This window comes from Sus scrofa, chromosome 8 (assembly GCF_054392235.1).
Source record: "Sus scrofa isolate SSC_HxYL_T2T_F1_AM1 chromosome 8, Sscrofa_HxYL_maternal_Yorkshire_Landrace_v2.0, whole genome shotgun sequence".
In the NCBI taxonomy this organism is placed as follows: domain Eukaryota; kingdom Metazoa; phylum Chordata; class Mammalia; order Artiodactyla; family Suidae; genus Sus; species Sus scrofa.
The window spans coordinates 1237973-1254229 of NC_139390.1; the positions used below are offsets into that span (position 1 = coordinate 1237973).

At 65.4% G+C, this 16257-nt stretch overlaps 1 protein-coding gene across 2 annotated transcripts; it reads right to left on the reverse strand.

The window, feature by feature from the left end:
- Nucleotides 1-13635, reverse strand: MXD4 (MAX dimerization protein 4). 2 transcript variants are annotated; one of them, XM_003482330.4, is made up of 6 exons: nucleotides 13421-13635; nucleotides 13221-13320; nucleotides 9803-9832; nucleotides 4453-4567; nucleotides 3392-3554; nucleotides 1-3131 (listed from the first exon to the last, which is right to left on the reverse strand). In XM_003482330.4, the coding sequence occupies exons 1-6, from the start codon at nucleotides 13482-13484 to the stop codon at nucleotides 2974-2976; spliced, it is 630 nt and encodes a 209-aa protein (XP_003482378.1). In that variant the 5' UTR covers nucleotides 13485-13635; the 3' UTR covers nucleotides 1-2973. The 2 variants fall into 2 exon arrangements, with proteins under 2 accessions (XP_003482378.1, XP_084827474.1); XM_084971348.1 differs by lacking the exons at nucleotides 1-3131; nucleotides 3392-3554; nucleotides 4453-4567 and adding an exon at nucleotides 6446-7035.
- Nucleotides 13636-16257: the final 2622 nt, after the last annotated feature.

The window sequence follows — 16257 nt, forward strand, 5'->3', positions numbered from 1 at the left end:
TGAGGTATAAAAATCTGTATTTATGTTACAAAGACAGAATGGTACAGCACAGCCCCTCCCAGTGAACAGGCAGGTGCGTGGCCCATGTCTCCAGCCAGGATCTTGTAACATGCCCACCTGGCCAGCACCAGGCCCCCTGGGTGCCCCCACAAACTCTGGCACAGAGCCTGCCCTCGTGCCCTAGACATGGCTGAAGGTCAGAGTCCCGCGTGCACGGCAGGGGGAAGGGGGCCCAGAGAGACGGGGGTGGGGGAGGGGGCGGGCAGCCCCTCCCAGCAGATGGGGTCCTCCGGGCAGACAGGAGGGAACAGGCCGCCCAGGAACCCAGGCTTGGGCGCCATGCTCCTGAGACCTGACCTGCACGGGCAGAGCCAGGGCGGCCTCCCCGGCCAGCTGGGCCTGCACTGAGGTGGGGGGTGTGGGGGGCGTCTCACAGCGAGGGTGTGGACCCAAACCTGAGCCTGGAGTTCAAGGATCCCAGCCCCTGAGTGCCAGGGTGGTCCACAGGGCATGGGCGAGCACACAGGGAGGGCACAGGCCCCCCGCTGGCCCTGTTCTGGTCCCGTGTGCTTTCTACAGACTGACAACACTCAGGTACACACTAAACAACCCTCTGGGTCCCCGTGGCCACTGGCAGGGGCTGCGCTGTGCACCTGGCCAGTGGGAGGGGTGGGTACGTGAGTGGCCCTAGCACCCGACCCTCACTGGCGTCCACATCTGGGACCCAGCACGCCTGAGTGGCCAGTGAGGCCTGAGAAGCCACGGGCTGAGCTGCCAGGAGGGCCAGCTGAGGGCCACAGCTGTCCCTGGGTAGAATTCCGCCCACCAGAGGTGGGAGCAGCACCTCCCCAGGTGCAGGGGATGGGGGTGGTTGGGGGGCTGCGGCTTTTAAAGATTCAGAACCAGACCACCCCAGGGCCTGACGCGTTATCTCCTACAGCAGCAGGCTCTTAAAGGCGGGTGTTCCTGCCCTGCTCAGAGGGTACTGGGGTCCTTGCAAGGCAGGCTGGGCCAGGCGAGAGAAGGCCCTTTGGGGCAAGCTGGACCCCACTGGAGCTGGAACGGTCTGCCTTGCAACCACCAGCAAAGCTTTGGGATGATGTCCCCAACTCTGTGCACTGTCCCCCTAAGCCTGCTCTTCACCGCCACCCCCAGGCCCCTGCAGGGCAGGTTCTGTGCCAGAGCTATTTCCAGGGACCCCTTTCTGCCTCCATGGGCCACCCGCCTGGGGTGTCCGTCCATCGGCCTGCCTGAAGATGAACCCAAATTATCCCCCACGATCTGGGAACTGGTTACAATGCACCAGACAGGTGGTCAGACACTGCTGTCGGTCGGCCCCGCAGCCCACCACCTGAATATTGCTGTGTGGCCCCCGGAGACGAAGACTTCGGGAACAGAAGGTTAGGAGACGCCTCCTAGTGCCCAGGCCTGACCACCCAGGGTGAACGGTTGTCTCTAGCAGCTGCCAAAGTCTGAAATCTGGAGCCCTTGCTCAAGTTCTGGAGAAGAGAGGGTTCAAGGTTCAAGCTGGGTACAGGTAAGAACCTATTTCTCTGGTTAGCAGGCCCCCAACACGGAGGCCAGGTTACTGTGGGGTTGGGGGAGGTGGAGGTCACAGCCCCCCCACCAGGTGACAGAAAGCAGCCCTGCTGCTGCATAGCCCCTGACCTGGCCTGGCCACTGAGGGGCTGCCCCCTGGGGAGGAGGCCCAGAAGACACCTGATGGGCCGGGGCGCGTGGGGGGCGTCCCGTGAGCCACGCGGGAGATGCTGGTGGTGACGGTCAGGGTGGGGCCAGACACGGGACACAAGGCACACTTAGACGACAGTGACAGACGGACGAGTCCCTGAGACGCTGGGTCACTCCCACCCCTCAGCAAACAAGGACGCTAGGAAAATAGAGTAGAAAAAATCTCGTACAGGAAACAGGCAGCTCACGCCAACATCAGGCCGGAGTCTCTCTTTTTAAAAAACATTTCTCTCCTGTTGCTTTTTTTTTTTCCTTTTTTTGGGGGAAAAGCTTCTCTCCCCGGAGCCCTGTGCTGGGCTGCTGGGCAGTGCAGCAACTTCTTGTTTTGTTTTTTAAAAGGAGATGAGCGAGCCCGCTGAGGACCCAGTGGTTTCAGCTCCTGGCTCCCCAGCACTCCTCCGCTCCTGCTGGCCCAGAAGCCCCCTTCCCTGTGCGGACTGGGAAGGGGTGCCGGGCACAGTCCAGGGGCCAGCATCTGCCCACCCGACCCCTGAAGGCCCCGGGACACGTGCCCTCCCGGTCCAGGGGCCACATGTGTCTGCACGTGTGCATGTGTGTGCGGGCAGGCGTGTGTCTAGGCGCTGCGTGTGAACACCTGCGGGGCCTAACAACAGAGCAGAAGCCGCCCAGCTTGGACTGGGGTAGCCTGGCAGCCCCCAGAAGCCCAGCCCCAGCTCCTGACACCGGCAGGTGCCCAGGCCCCATCCACCCACCTGCCCCAGGATGCTCACCCGAGTCCCGCCCTTCATGGGTCCCTCTGTCCGCGCCTCAGGAGCCCATGTGGACCAACAGATAGATGGACAGACGGACGGAGAGCCACGCCTTCCTTCCTTCCTCGGTCCACTCCTTTCTCCTGGGATCCGGGGCTGGGCTCCGAGTGCCCGTGGTGGTCATTAAGCCCCCACACGGCGCCCGCCGAGGTTTGCAGCAATGACATTTAATACTTCTGGAATGATTAGGAATCTGAAAACAGGCTGTGGGCGGCTATGCTGGGCTCCGGGGCGCGGGAGCTGGGCCCCGCCGCCCTGTGGGGGTCCCTGCCCGGGCGGGAGGAGCGGGCGGCGCGGCGGGCCCTGACCGGCAGGCGGGCGGAGGCGGGCAGCCCAGGCGGCAGCTGGAGCTTCCAGAATGGCACAGCAGTGGGCCCGTGGAGAGACGTTCAAGGACTGAGGGTTGACACGCTTGGCCGGGCGGGCAGGCGGGCCGCAGAGCAGAGGGCAGGGCCTACAAGAGGCCAGGGCGGCCGGGCCGCCTGCAGGGGGGCGCGTAGCCGCCGTCGCTGCAGCCGCCGCTCTGCAGGCTGTAGTGGTCCTCCACGTCACTGCTGCTGCCAACACTGTCCAGCTCCCCGGGGCCAAACTCCATGCCCTCTACATCCACTTCTGGGGGGAAGAGACCGGGGTGGGGGGCCACCGTGAGGGTGCCAGCCGGGGCTCCGGAAGCATGTGCCCGGCCGAGCCCAGCTCTGGCCCTCACGTGGGCAGGGCGCCGGCCTCTGGGCCTCACCTCCCTCGGCCCAGCCCTCTCTGGCGCACGCGGGCGCTCCGGACACCCCGGGAGACGGGCATCTGCGGCCCACCCTCCCCCAGGCAGCTCCCCCCCCCGCCCAGCTTCCCACCGAGGGCTGCCCCCTCGCCCCCACCTTGCTCTGAGTCGTCGGTGGACACGGCGGAGCCCGTGCTGTCCGTGCGCACGCGCTCCAGGCTCTGCACCGACAGCTGCTCCAGGCGCCGCTTCAGGAAGCGGTGCTCCTGCTGCAGCTGCTCCTTGATGCTGAGGGCCCGGCGGTCCTGCTCCTCCAGTTTCTGGGGGCAGGGGAGCGGTGAGCCCGGGGCAGGGCACCCCTCCCACATGGAAGGGCACCAGGGCATGGGGTCCAGGGCACGTTCCCATCCCCCACTCAGCCTGGGGGGCCCACAGGCCTGAGGCGCCCGGCACTCGCACCCCCACAGGAGCTTAGACCTCGTGCCGTGGGTCTGCCGACCAGCTCCAGGTGGCCCACAGCCGCCAGCCCGGCCAAACCCAGTCACGTGTGGGCCCAAAGCCTCAGGACAGCCCTGGCCACGGGGCCTCTTCCGTGCACAAGCTGGCACCCAGCCTGTGCAGAGCTGCACCCCGCCCTCAGGCACGGAGGCGCTGCCTCTTTGGCCCCCCACCCCAGCTCCGGCCACCCTGCCTCCAGGAGCCCACACGTACACAGGCTCAGGGGGCCCTGCAGGGGGACTGAGAGCCACTCTGGTTGGCCCAAATGTCCCCAAACCAGCAGGTCTCAGTCTTAAGACCTTAGGGGACCAGCCGCAGGCAATGTCTCACTCAGCCTACACGCCACTGCCAAGCCCCTGGAGACCAAGTCCTGGTCCAGGAACTCCCCTCACCGGGGCTCCAACATGGAAAGAAGCCCCTCCCAGCTCTCCTCCCAGCTGCTGCTGCTCCGCAGCCCAGGATGCCAGGGGCGATCTGTAGCCCACCACCTCCCACCCCCATCCCACAAAACCAACCCACCCCTGCCACGACCTCCACCCTCAGCAGCTCCTATTGCTGTGCCCCCCAGCCGTCCGAAAGCCCCCACTGCCACGGTGCACCTGCTGGGCAGCTCCCTACCCCACCCTCAGGCCCTCCGGTCATGCCCCTGGCAAGCTCGGGGACGGAATGGGGTCAGCCAAGGCAGCTTTCGGGGTGGAGGTGGGACGCGGCCCTGCTCACCTTGATGTGCATCTTGGCACGCTTCAGGAGGCTCAGCGTGGTGTGGCGGGTGCTATCGGGGCCCAGGGGCACCAGCTGCTTGAGCTGCTCCAGGTACAGCCTGAGTTTGGCTCGTCTGAAAAAGCCAGAAACAGAACAGTCATGTGGGGTGGCACCTCTGGGGTGGTGGCAGTGCCACACAGCAGCCCAGAGGCTGGGGGAGGGCAGGAGGCAACCAGCTGGACTTCTGCCTGGACCCACTGAGTCCCTCTCCACAGCTCCCCTCCCAGCCTGGCTGGCAGCCCCTCCAGCCCCCTGGACTGGCCCTCCGGAAGCCCCTGCAGAAGAGGGGGCAGTGGCTGGGCCCACGTGGCCAGACAGCCCAGAGCCAAGGAGCACTACCACCAGGCTCCCTGCTGTCCCGCCCTCCGCAGCGGAGTCCAGGAGGCAGGGAAGGGATAACTTGGAGGGGTTTGTGCAGGGCGCTGGCCAGGCTCCCCCACCCCCAAGATCCAGCACCCCCCTTGCCGAGGGCAGGCTGCTCTCTGCACACTCTTGTCAGCACAGAAACACGAGTCCATCTAGGTCAGGGAGGACCAAGAGTGAGCACCCCCCCACCGAGTTTGGGATCCCTTTGGAAACTGCTTGATTCTAGATTTTGTCCCTGTGTCCAGGCAGATGAATGTGGTTTTCCCAGGAAACTGGAACCAGAAGACTCCAGAGCATTTGCTCGCATGGGGGCCTAAGGCGAAGAGCTGCAACCTGGACCTGCCCTTCTCGCCAGCTCATCTCGTCCGAGAACGGCAGGCTGGCAGAGATCACGGGGTGCTCACCCCAAAGCACACTGATGAGATGGCCTGGGGCCTCTGCCACGTCCATGTGACCTCCCGGAGCCCCTGCAGGCTCCCAGCAGTTTCCAAACCAAGATGCCCTGCTTAGGAGAAGCTCTCAGGAGAGGAACCACGAGGGCACAGGGCAGGACACCCGCTGTCCCATCAGAGTGCGCACCCTCCCCCAGCAGGTGCCAACCCCGGTGGCCCCACCTTCTCTCCCCTGTGTGCCAAAGCCCCGGCAAGTCCAGCTGCCCTTAGTGTCTGGGAGGACAGTGGGCAGGGATGGCCACGTCCTTTGGACAGGGGAGGCCCCCGAAACAGGGAGGGAGGGGGCAGCTATCGGGGGGCAGGAGGCCGTCTGCAGAGCAGCGATAACAGCTGACGACAGGAGGGAGGGAGGGCTGTGACCTGGCCCCATGTCTGCCACCCACGTCCACACAGCAGCCTCCCGCTGATGGGCCACTTCCCCACCCAGCATCCCAGCCCGTGGCCCCCGGGGCCTAGAGGTCTCCAGGGGAAGCCGAGCTAGACCTAAGAAAAAACTTCTAGAACATGAGGTTGAGGCTGTGTTTGAAGCCTGGGCACTGGGGACCAGTGTCAAGAGCAGACCCCAGGCTCCACCTTGAGGCTGGAGGGTCTTCAGAGAGAAACCGCGTGCACACAGGGCTGTGGGAGGGGGCCCACTGCCGTGTAGACCCCCAGAATCCGAGAACCTCAGCCTCCTCACTTCCTAGGGGCTCTTCTGTGGGGCTAGATGCTCAGAGCTGCACACGCAAACAGCGTTTTGTGCCCAAGCACTGCTCGCTCATCAGAGACCCCCCCCCCACCTGCACCAAGTTCACAAGTGGGGGATCCATTTTTTCTAGAGCAAATGGCAGTTCCTACAACCTCTCACTGGAGTACATGTCCACTCTGCGATCTTTGTGGAAAATTTTAAAATGCAAATCAAAAGAAAAAAAAATAAATGAAAAACATCCCCCAGGGCCACTGCCCGGAGACAACCACCGCGTCGTCTTGGCGCATTCCACGTTTTCACATCACAAACATCGACGAAAACATCAGCGTCCAGATCCACCCAGGTGACCTGAGACCCAAGATAGTTTCAAAAAATAAAGCAGCAGACACACACGAGAGCCTCGACAGGACGCGGTGAAGAGCAGGAAGCACGCGTCTCCAGGTGATGTGGTTGGCAACGTTTATTTCTTTAGCTTTGTGCTTTTTTTTTTTTTTTTTTTTTTTGTATTTTCCAGGTTTTCTATGCTAAAAACGTTACTTTTACAATCAGGAAAGGACACATTTGTACAAGAAAGAAAAAACACAGTAAAAGACAAATAACAGCGGAAAATACTTGCAATACACATAAAAGACACACGGTTAGTGTCCATGACATTTTGAGCTCAGACACATCAAAAATAAAAAGAGGAACATCTTAACATGAAAACAGGCAAAGGACACAAAGAGCCAGCTCGCAGAGCACAGCGAACCTCACATAAACCAACCCCGCCTCACGCCGTCGAGAAACAGACACTCGAGGAGATGCTAAGCGGGGCTGAGAGGACCAGGCGGGACGAGTGGTCGGCGGGCCAGTGTGGCTTCCTTGGTGGACCGGCACCTCTATGTCTAGGACTTAGGGCCCGCCAATCCACCCGCCAGCACCAGACCCAAGAGACGCGGGCTGCAGCACGTCCGCGCCGACGGGAGGCCATCGCCCAGCACCCTGCAGCACCGCGTCCCGTGTGGGGCCAGGACGGACACGGGGGACAGCGCTTGCCTGGTGCCGGGGGAAAGGCCAAGTTAGGAAGGAGCAGGTAGGGAACAAGGGTCTGTCCTGAGGAGGAGGATGCGGCCTGGGCTCTCTCTGCGGCGGGGCACGGGGTCGGGTGGGGGGCCCCTGACCAGACTGCTTTAGAAATCACAAGGCAGAAGCTTCTCAAGAGACGGAGGCCGGCTGACTACGGCTGCGCTCTGTGCGACACTGGACTCGTGCCCAGCCAGCCCCAGGAGAGCGGCCAGCCAGGGCCGGAGGGCTGGGAACCCGCTCCGCCAAGGGCTGGCGGTGCGGCCCCGGGAGGGCCCCCCTTCTCATCCCGCGGGGAGCGGCCGTTCCCACACCTCCCTGGGGCCAGGGGCGGGGAGGGGGCAAGGACCTGCGGCTGCACAGCTCTCGCACCAGGCCCTTGGTGCCCGGGCGCCCCCATAGCTGTGCCCAGCATTCCTGGGGGCTCTGAAAACCTGCCACTTCCTGAAGGAGCCCTGTGTGGCTCCAGAGCAGACGCACCAATGCCAGCTCCTGCCTCCAGCGGCGGCCACAGCTCAGCCCTGGACCCCGCTTCTCACGTCAGAGCTCCCGTGCCAGGTCCCCAGCACCTGAGGGCGGGGTCCCAACAGTTGCTAAACCTCCCCAGGCCTGGCTTCGAGGAAGGGGCGACAAGGACACCCACCCACGGTTCCTCGCGGGGTGGGAGGGAGCGAGGCAGCCCCTACCCGGACCCCGGGTGCTGGGAGGTTTCAGGGCCTGGGGAGGATCCACCTGGACCCGAGGAACCATCTCCACGCTGGGGAGGGGCAGGCGGGGGCTCCACTGACAGTCCCGGGCTGGCCGCTGGGATGGGTCCTGCCACGTCAGGGCTGCTGAGGGCCCCACAAAAGCTAAAGCCTGGAGCATGGCCTGGGGGGTCCTCCAGCCAAGGAACACATGGCCTTCGCGACCCCAGCCCCCCGGTCAGGAGCCAAGCACCGGCCTGAGCAGACCGCCGGAGCCGGTGTCCCTAAGACGGGGCCGGGGGGTGGGGGAGGCGCCGGCTCAGAGCCCCAGCAAGGGGGAGCCCTGCAGGCCCGAGGCGGCGGGCCTCCAGGGAGGGCGACGTCCAGGGCCGGCAGGGTCACCAGGCCAGGTGCTTCCTTCCCTCCTTGGACGGCGCACGGCCCTTCCTGCGGCCAGCAGCCAAGAGCTTCCGGCATCAGCATCAGGCAGCCACAGGTACAGCCGTGACCGAGGTCCCCAACAGGGCTGACCACACCTGCTTACATCAGCCAGCCGGGCACAGAGGCCCCGGCGCAGGATGGGGGTTCATGGAGACCTGGGCTGCCCGCCCGCCCCACCTCTGTGTCTCAAAGGCCCTGTGGGCCTCAGCCTAAGGGCAAGCTCTGGGAGGAGAAGGCTGGGTCCAAGGCCAGGGTCCAAAGCCAGCTCTTGCCACCTGCCCAGTGTCAACGCCCGCAGTGTGCACGGAGGGGCTGCCTCCCAGCTGCCACCCCGGGGAGCCTGCCCAAGCTCCGGGGCCCCTGCACCTGCGCCGCCACCATGGTCTCTCCGGAGCCCCTAGACGCACGGGAGCAGGCCAGGAAGTGCGGCTCCTCCAGAGGACACGGCGTCCCGGAGAACACGGCGTCCCGTCCCTGCTCAGCGCCCGCCCAGCCAAGGCCCAGATCCCAGGGGAGTGAAGCTGGCGCTGCCGGGGGCGAGACGTTGGGGGTGGGGACACGGAGACCTGGCCAAGCTCCAGAGCAGCTGGGACGGGTCCTCTCCCACGCAGCCCCCGCCTCCTCACCCCACTCTGACCCAAGAGAGGAGAGAACCGGGCCCCGTGCAGGTGGGAGCACAGTCGGGAGCTGGCTCCCACCCGCTCCCCGCCGGGAGTCGTCCCTGCTGCTGGCATCAGGGCACCTGCCTCTGGGCCTCGGGACACACCCACAGCCCCCGCGGCCCTGCGGACACCGCTGTGAGGACACCCATGCACGGCGCGGGGCTTGACGGTGCCGCGTTCCCCTGAAGAGAGAGGCCTGCGCCCGAGCAGCCAGGCCGGGGCCAGCAGGGGCGAGGAGGGCCGTGAGGAAGCATAGGGCCTTGGCGCTGCCCCGGGGCCAGAGGGCAGAGCCTCTTCCGGCACCCGTGCTGCCACTTGTGCTTCACTGCGAGGCCCTCGCTCCTCAGAGGGGGCCAGAGTAGACCCGGCTCTGCAGTCAGTGGGTGGGCACGAGGCCCTCTCCCCCTGATCCTGTCCTGGCCCGGAGCTTCCCAACAGGCCCCCATGGCCTGGGACTGGTGGCTCACCCCACTGCCAAGGACAAGGCTCTACAGGGAACTCCTGGAAGGCGGTTCCAGGGCGCAGGAGCCCCCAACCAAGAGGGCCGCACCTTCCTGGCGGGAGGCAGCATCCTAAGGGCGAAGGAGCTGCTCCCCAAATGGCTCAGACACCCCCAAACAGGTGGAGCTCCTCTTCCAGGGCGCCAGCCCCGACACCCAGTGCAAGGGGCCCTGCCCGCCAGTCCAGACTAGACTGAGTTCCCAAGAGCAGGGCCTGGATCCCCACGGCAGCCTTCCGGCGTGGCAGTGCCCGAGAACAGAGCCCAGCCTCTTCCATCAAGACTGGCCCTTCCCGAGACAAGGGCATAGCCCAGCGGCGTGGTGAGCCATACCCAGGACACAAAGGCGGGGAGTGGGAGCGGGTGCAGCACCCCTCGGCAGAAGGGGGGTGGGAGGTACTGGGCGGCTCACAGGGCAGAGGGGAGGAGCTGGGGTGGGAGGGATGACTCACCTGTGCTTTTCTAGTTCATTGTGCGAAGACCTGTTCAGAGAGACAGAAAGACAGAGCTCACTGCGCTGCCCCGCCACCCGAGCACATGCTGACTCTGGGTCGGACTCGGGCTCCAGGAACCCACAGTTGTGGGGAGGGTCTGGACCCACAGGCAGGATGGCCCAGGACAGGGAGGGCTGGGGAGGTGAGCGGCTGCTGACCAAAAGCTGGGGGACCTTGTACCCAATGACAAAGATGAGAGACAGAGGTGCAGCCATGCAGGCAGGAGGGCCCAGGTCCCTTTCAGAAGGGGTGGGCCAGGCCTGGGCTGAACCTCCACCCTGTGCTCCCGAGGCCCCCCGGGCACTAAGCTCCCGCCTTCTGAGCTCCCCACTCCCCGAGGCCAGTGGTGTCCTGGGGGCCACCTAGGCTGGCACAGAAGGGCAGGACTGAAGAACACTGGTGTCCTGTCCCAATATCAGCAGCCAGGGCACCATCCCCATGCTGTCCAGCTCATAGCCCTCCATGCCAAGGGGGACCTTGGGGATGGGGTGGTCCCAGCCCACGAGGGCTCAGCCCACAAGAGGGCCTCTGAGACACAGTTCCCTCCCGGGCCAGTGGGGAGACGGGGCCATGGTCTGGCAGGACTGGCCTCTCTGGGGCCGGCAGTCCCGTCTGCTGCCCACACCCTGCCCTCCCGGCCCCTTGACAGGAGCCCAGTGTCTGAGGACGACAGCGAGCAGGACCACGGCAGGCACCCGGCGGGACAGGGAGGCGGTGCGGCCAAGCCCCGAGCTCCCGGTCACCCTCCCAGTCCAGGCAGGGTCCTGGGCTGCCCAGGCTGCCTCCCACGTGAGCAGAGGGCCCAGGCCACGGTGGAGCCCAGACCAACCCCACGCCCTCCACCCCTCACTCCTTCCTGGAGCCTCTGTGCCCTCGGCCTGCCTGTCCTCACTCTCTGCCGCCACAGGAACTCGGCACGAGCCGTCTCCCACCCCCCAGCCCTGGAACTGCCCACCCTGCCTGCCTCTCCACCTGACATGGCTGGTGGTCGCCCCACAACTGAGGGGGCTTGGGCCTCCATTCCTCCCACCAGGGCAGCCGGCTCCTGGGCCTCCCTGTGCAGCCTCAGGAGAACGTCCAGGGCCTCGAGGGCTTGCTGGTCACACGGGCTGGGCAAGGAGCCTCAGAACCTCTGCCAGGGCTGGGGGTGGGGGCGGGGGTGGGGGGCACAGCCGTCAGGACCCTCGCTGGCCTGAGCCACCGCCCGTGCTGTCATCTGCAGGTCAGCTCGCGTGCAGGCGACGTGTGGGTCGGCGAGTGCCCTTTAGTGCAGAGCAGCGGACCAGAGTGGCCCTCGCAGGCCGGGCTGGACCCCATTCTGGAGAGAGGGCGCTGCTCAGGGGTTACAGAGGGGCCCGGGGCCCTCCTGATGCTCCTCTCTGGTCTAGGCACTCGAGGAGCCTTGCGGGGGAGTGTGTCGCATGGGTCCCAGGAGCATGGAGGCCTGGGGAGGAGAGGCGCTCCCTGGCCGGGGCTATGTTTCCAGCATCACAGCTTGCTCACTCCACCTCTTGAGGTGGGAGCTCTCTTCCAGGACCTCATCCCTGGCAGGCTGGTTCCAACCCCCTCCTGCTGCACCCCTGCCCCAAGGCCCTTCCTGTAGCCCTGGCACCCACATGGTGGCTGCTGTCTCCCCAACACACGCTGCCCTTCTGTCCCACTACCCACACTTCATCCTACTCCCTGCTGTGCCCACCCCTTTCCCCCTCCTTCTGGGGACACAGAAGCCTTGGAGGTGCGGAGCTGGCCGGCAAGCCAGAGCTCTGGGTCCTCTGGGCCCTGCCCTGCCCTGGCCCCTGGGCTGGCTGAGGCCTCGCTGGGCCAGGACAGCCACGTGGGGCCTCCTGTGAGCCTCGGGATATGCCCGAAGCATGGGGAGCTGGGCTCTATCCAGAGAAGCAGGGGGAGGTGCCCCCTGGTCTGGGAGACCCTCCCAGGGCCCTGGGGTCTCCATCCCAGCAGAATGTACGAGGCCAGGATCCCACCCAGAGGTGAGAGGGTGGCCAGGCAAGTAGTTCAATCTGTCAATGCCTCAGTTTCCTCGGTCCTAAAATAGAGATAAAAATACCACCTCCTTCGTGGGGTTGGATGAATATTAATTAGCATTTGCATGAGAATCTCAGCTATGATGGTAGCTATGGGCCCTGGGTACCCTATGCCACAGGAGGAAAAGGTCACAGGCCCAAGTTTTCCATGGGTGGCAGGGTGCTTGGCACAGTGAGAACCAACAGCAGGGGCCTGGCTCGCTCACGGACACCTAAGGCAGTGGTGTCCCCCACCAAACGGTCCCCAACAGGCGACCAGGGGCTGGGACTTAGAGGCACGTCCAGCCAGAGCAGATGGAGCCTCAATCAATTGCTTGCCAGGCCGAGGGTGCCAGGACGTCACAGGAGATGGGTCCCTGAGCCAGCCTTTCTGTTTCCCAAGAATGAGCACGCCACAGGAATGAGCCGCGCCCTCTGCCAAGGGGCCCCAAAGCCCCCTGGAAAGGCAGCTCCCAGCCTGGTGACATGGTCCAGGGCCAAAGTGGGCCCCTGGGCAGTGCCAGGTGTGCCGTGGTCCCCACAGCGGCCAGGAGAGTGTAATCCCACAGAAACCCTACCGGAAGGTCCTCACTGCCACCCAGGGATATGCACCCCCACGTTCAGGCGCCTACAGCCAGGGTACAAGGCCAGAGCAAGAAGAGGGGTCTCTGGCACTGGGAGAGGCTGCTGCACGTGGCCCCACAAGCTCTTCCGGCCCCCTTAAAAAGGGCCTTCTGACCCAAAGAAGGGGACACCCTCCCCCCGCACGGGTCGCTGGAGTTTCACTTGTGTCAGGAGTTTGGGAAGGAGCGGTGGGCACCGTGCGAGGGCTGAAGGCCCAGGGCAGGGCTTCCACACTTCTTTGTGCAGGTCCCTGGGGTGGGAGGACTCAGTCCAGTGGCGGGGCTCGGTCCTTGGAGACAGTGCAGCCCACCCGCCCGCGGGGGCAGAGGTCGCGGCCAGCAGCCCCACGCTGCCCTGCACCAAACCTCAGTTTCCCTAAACCCACCGGGGATCCGCCAGCGCCCCTGACAACTTTTTTTCCTGCCAGGAAAAGTACAGAACAACTTGGGGGCGGGGAGCGACTGCGGGAGGAGACCCCGGGCGGCGGGCGCTGTACGCGTGGCACTGTTTACGCGAGAGTCCGAGGAGGCGCGGCCCGCGGGAAGATGGCGACGGCGCGGGCGGGGCCGGCCGGGAGGGGCTGTCGCGGCCCGGGCATGCCTCCTCCTCCAGGCTGGCCGCCGGGGCGTGCAGCGGCGGCGGCCGGGCTACAGGCTGGGGTCGGGCCGGGGGAGGGCGCTCCCGGGGCGTAAGCCCCGGGCCTGGGGGCGCCGCGCGGGGGGTAGTACCTGTTGTTCGGGGCCTTGCGCACCAGGCCAGCCGCCTTTGTTTTCTTCCTGGCAAAGTCGCCATCGAAGGGCAGCACCGAGGCGTACCCGTGCTCGGCCTCTGCAGACAGACGGCGCGGTCAGCTGGCCCCCGCCCGGGTCCCGGCCCCGCCGCCGCCCGCCCGCCCGCGGCCCGGCGCACAAAGGGGCGCAGGCGCTACCTCGGTCCCTGCGCTCCAGGTACTCGGCCGCCTCCAGCAGGATCAGCAGGGAATTCAGCTCCATCCTCCCGCCCACCCCGCGTGCGCGCTCCGGGACGGCGGCGGCCGCTGCCCGGCCCGCTCCGGCCGGCTCCGCTCGCCGCCTGCCCCGCGCGCCCTGCGGCTCCACTTCCCCGACTCTCGCGGACTCCTAGCGCGCTCGGCCGCCACCCTCCGCTTCGGGCCCTCAAATTGACACATAAGGGCGAGCGGCGGCCGGCACAACCAATGGGAGTCGGCGATCAGGCTCCGGGGGCGGGCACCGGACTGGGTCGGGGCCAATAGGAGCCGGCCGAACGCCTCGGGCCGGGCCGAGAATGTTGACAGATGCGAAGCTCGGTTCCGATAGGCCCGCCGCGGTAGTAACAATTTAGAAGCCCAAGCTTAGCAACAGCACGTGGTGGCCCGGCCCCCGCGCTCGCTGACTGGCGGCAGGCGTGCATGTTAAGTAGGCGCCGCGCGCCGATTGGCCCAGAGCGGTCTATGTAAAATAGGCACGGCGGACCAATGGCCGGCCTCGGGGCGCGCAGCCAATGAGGGCGCTGCGGCCGGACGCGTTGCCGAGAGGAAGCAGAGGGCTGTGGGATCGCCTGCCGCCCGGCCACGAGCCAGGGCCCGTTAGGGCGCAGGGAGCATCCCAAATACCCCGCCGGTGCGCCGGATCTGCACACACCGTGCACAGGAACCTGTCGCCCCGGGCCTGCTGCCATAACTGGCTTCGCGGAAGCTCGGGGCCTCGCGGTCTCCTCGGAGGTCTCTCGTGGGGCTGCAAAACGACAGCCCTCCTCGTCGGACACAGCGCGATCCCAGGAAAGGCTAGGGTTTGGAAGAGGGGCCTAGACGGAGGATCTCAGTAGGAAACTGAGGCCCGGAGCTGCAGGGGTCCCTCAGAGCTGCCCAGTGGACCCTAGGGCTGAAGGAAGGATGTGAGAAGAGAAGGGTGCCAAGATCTGCCGCCGCAGGGCTCCCATGAGTGGAGGGCTGCGTGCTCCTGTCTGGCCCAAAGGGTGGGGACATTCCAAGAGGCGAGCGCTTGTCCCCTCTGGCCATGGAAGCGCTTTCTAGGGAAGAGAATTGCCCTTCGTGGGAGGGGCGAGAGCTCCCGGCTGGCGGGCTGGCAGGTGGCCCTAGTGACGCCTGACCCTAAGCTGGCCCCATTGGAGCAGGGACTGGCAGGTTAGGGGCAGCCCCAGACTGGCCACAGGCCTCCTTAATTTTCCCTCTCACTGGTCGTTGAGACTGATGGCCTGGGAGCTCCTGTACAGGGGGCCAGCTAGCTGGAGATTCTGGGGTGCAAGGTGGCTGGACACCCCCTCCAACACAGACACTCTGCTGCTGCCAGCACAACAGGACAAAACTAAAAACCTCACAGTTTCAGCCTGAGGGCCTGTTGAAAGCTTTATATGCATTTCCTTGTTTCGAGAAGGACTGACAGAGCTGGGAATCCTGAGGTTAGGGACTCCCCAGGGTCTCCCAGCCACCCCTGCCCTCCCCAGCACCCTCCCCCCCCCCACTGCCTCCCCCATGGATTAGTGCTCCCATATGCTTGGCCAGGGCTAGTGACTCGGCATGGAGACCAAACCACCTCCTGGTCCAGCACAACTTGCAGGGGTGGGAGCCACCACTGTGGTGACCTGAGAAATGGGGTTAGGAACGTGTGCCCCCAGAGGGTGGCAGGACCCGGTGAGGGACTTGGAAACTGCCATTAGACAGCCCTGCATGGACATTAAAATCACAGCATTAACCCCTGCCCCTTCTGCTCCTGCCCCACAGCCACCCAGGGCCAGGGCAGCGTCCCTCTCAAGAGCTGGGTGCTGTGGCCTCCAGGTCTACCTGTGAGCGAGGTCAAGGAGGACACCAAGCTCGGGGACAGCCGGGTGCATTCTGGGCTCTGGGGTAGTGGAGGCAGGGTGTTCCCTGCTTATGTGAGGGCTGGGTTGCTGGTCCCTGTCCTAAAGCCAGAACCTGTGCCTGTGTGAGTGCACCTGCTGGACGCCTACCCTCCTCTCTGCTGTGGGGCATGAGGTGTGCTTTGTAGCACAGTGGACAGCATGGTGCCCAGGTGTGACTACAGAAGCCTGTGCCAGCTGCCTCCTGGCCTGAGAGGAGGCGGGGGGGGGTCCCCATCTTGCCTTGGGCTGCATCTGGGCTATTTGGGGGACCTTTCCCTCAGCCACACTGGGAACAGGCCACTTCCCAGTGCCCGCATGGTCCACACTGCCTGTGAGCGTGGGCGCCACTGTTCCCTGGGGAAGCGGGGCCAGAAGGGGCCTGGCTGGTGGTGGGAGTGAGGGGCTGGGCAAGAAAGAGGACCTGGTGCGGGTGCAGCATCTGGGTCCCAGACCGAGGGGGCAGCTCCGGGGGGCAACGTGTGGGCCAGAAGGCAGTGGGTAGGGGAAGGAGAGAGGCAGTGGGAACCACCGGCGTGTCCTCCAGCCACGCCTTGCTCGGGGCGGGCCCTGCGGCCGGGAGCCCAGAGCGCCCAGAGCATGCAGAGCCGAGGTTGCGGGGGCGTGTGTTGTGGGGGATCTATGGGGGGGATGGTCTCACCGACGTCAAGCCTCCACACAGGGTCTTGAGGCACCCCCCCCCAGGTGGGAGGGGCAATCCTGGGGCAGACATGGGCGCGATGCCACCCCTGGGCCCAGTTCTGGAGGGCAGCAGGGTTGAATCACCTCCTCCGGGGAGCTTTCTCTGAGCCAGGCCTGGCCCAGCGTCTCACCGCCTCCCCACTTCCCCCACATCTTCCTGTAGGGACCTGTCTGAGTTGGGGGCCAGCAGAGTCCTTGCTGGGGACG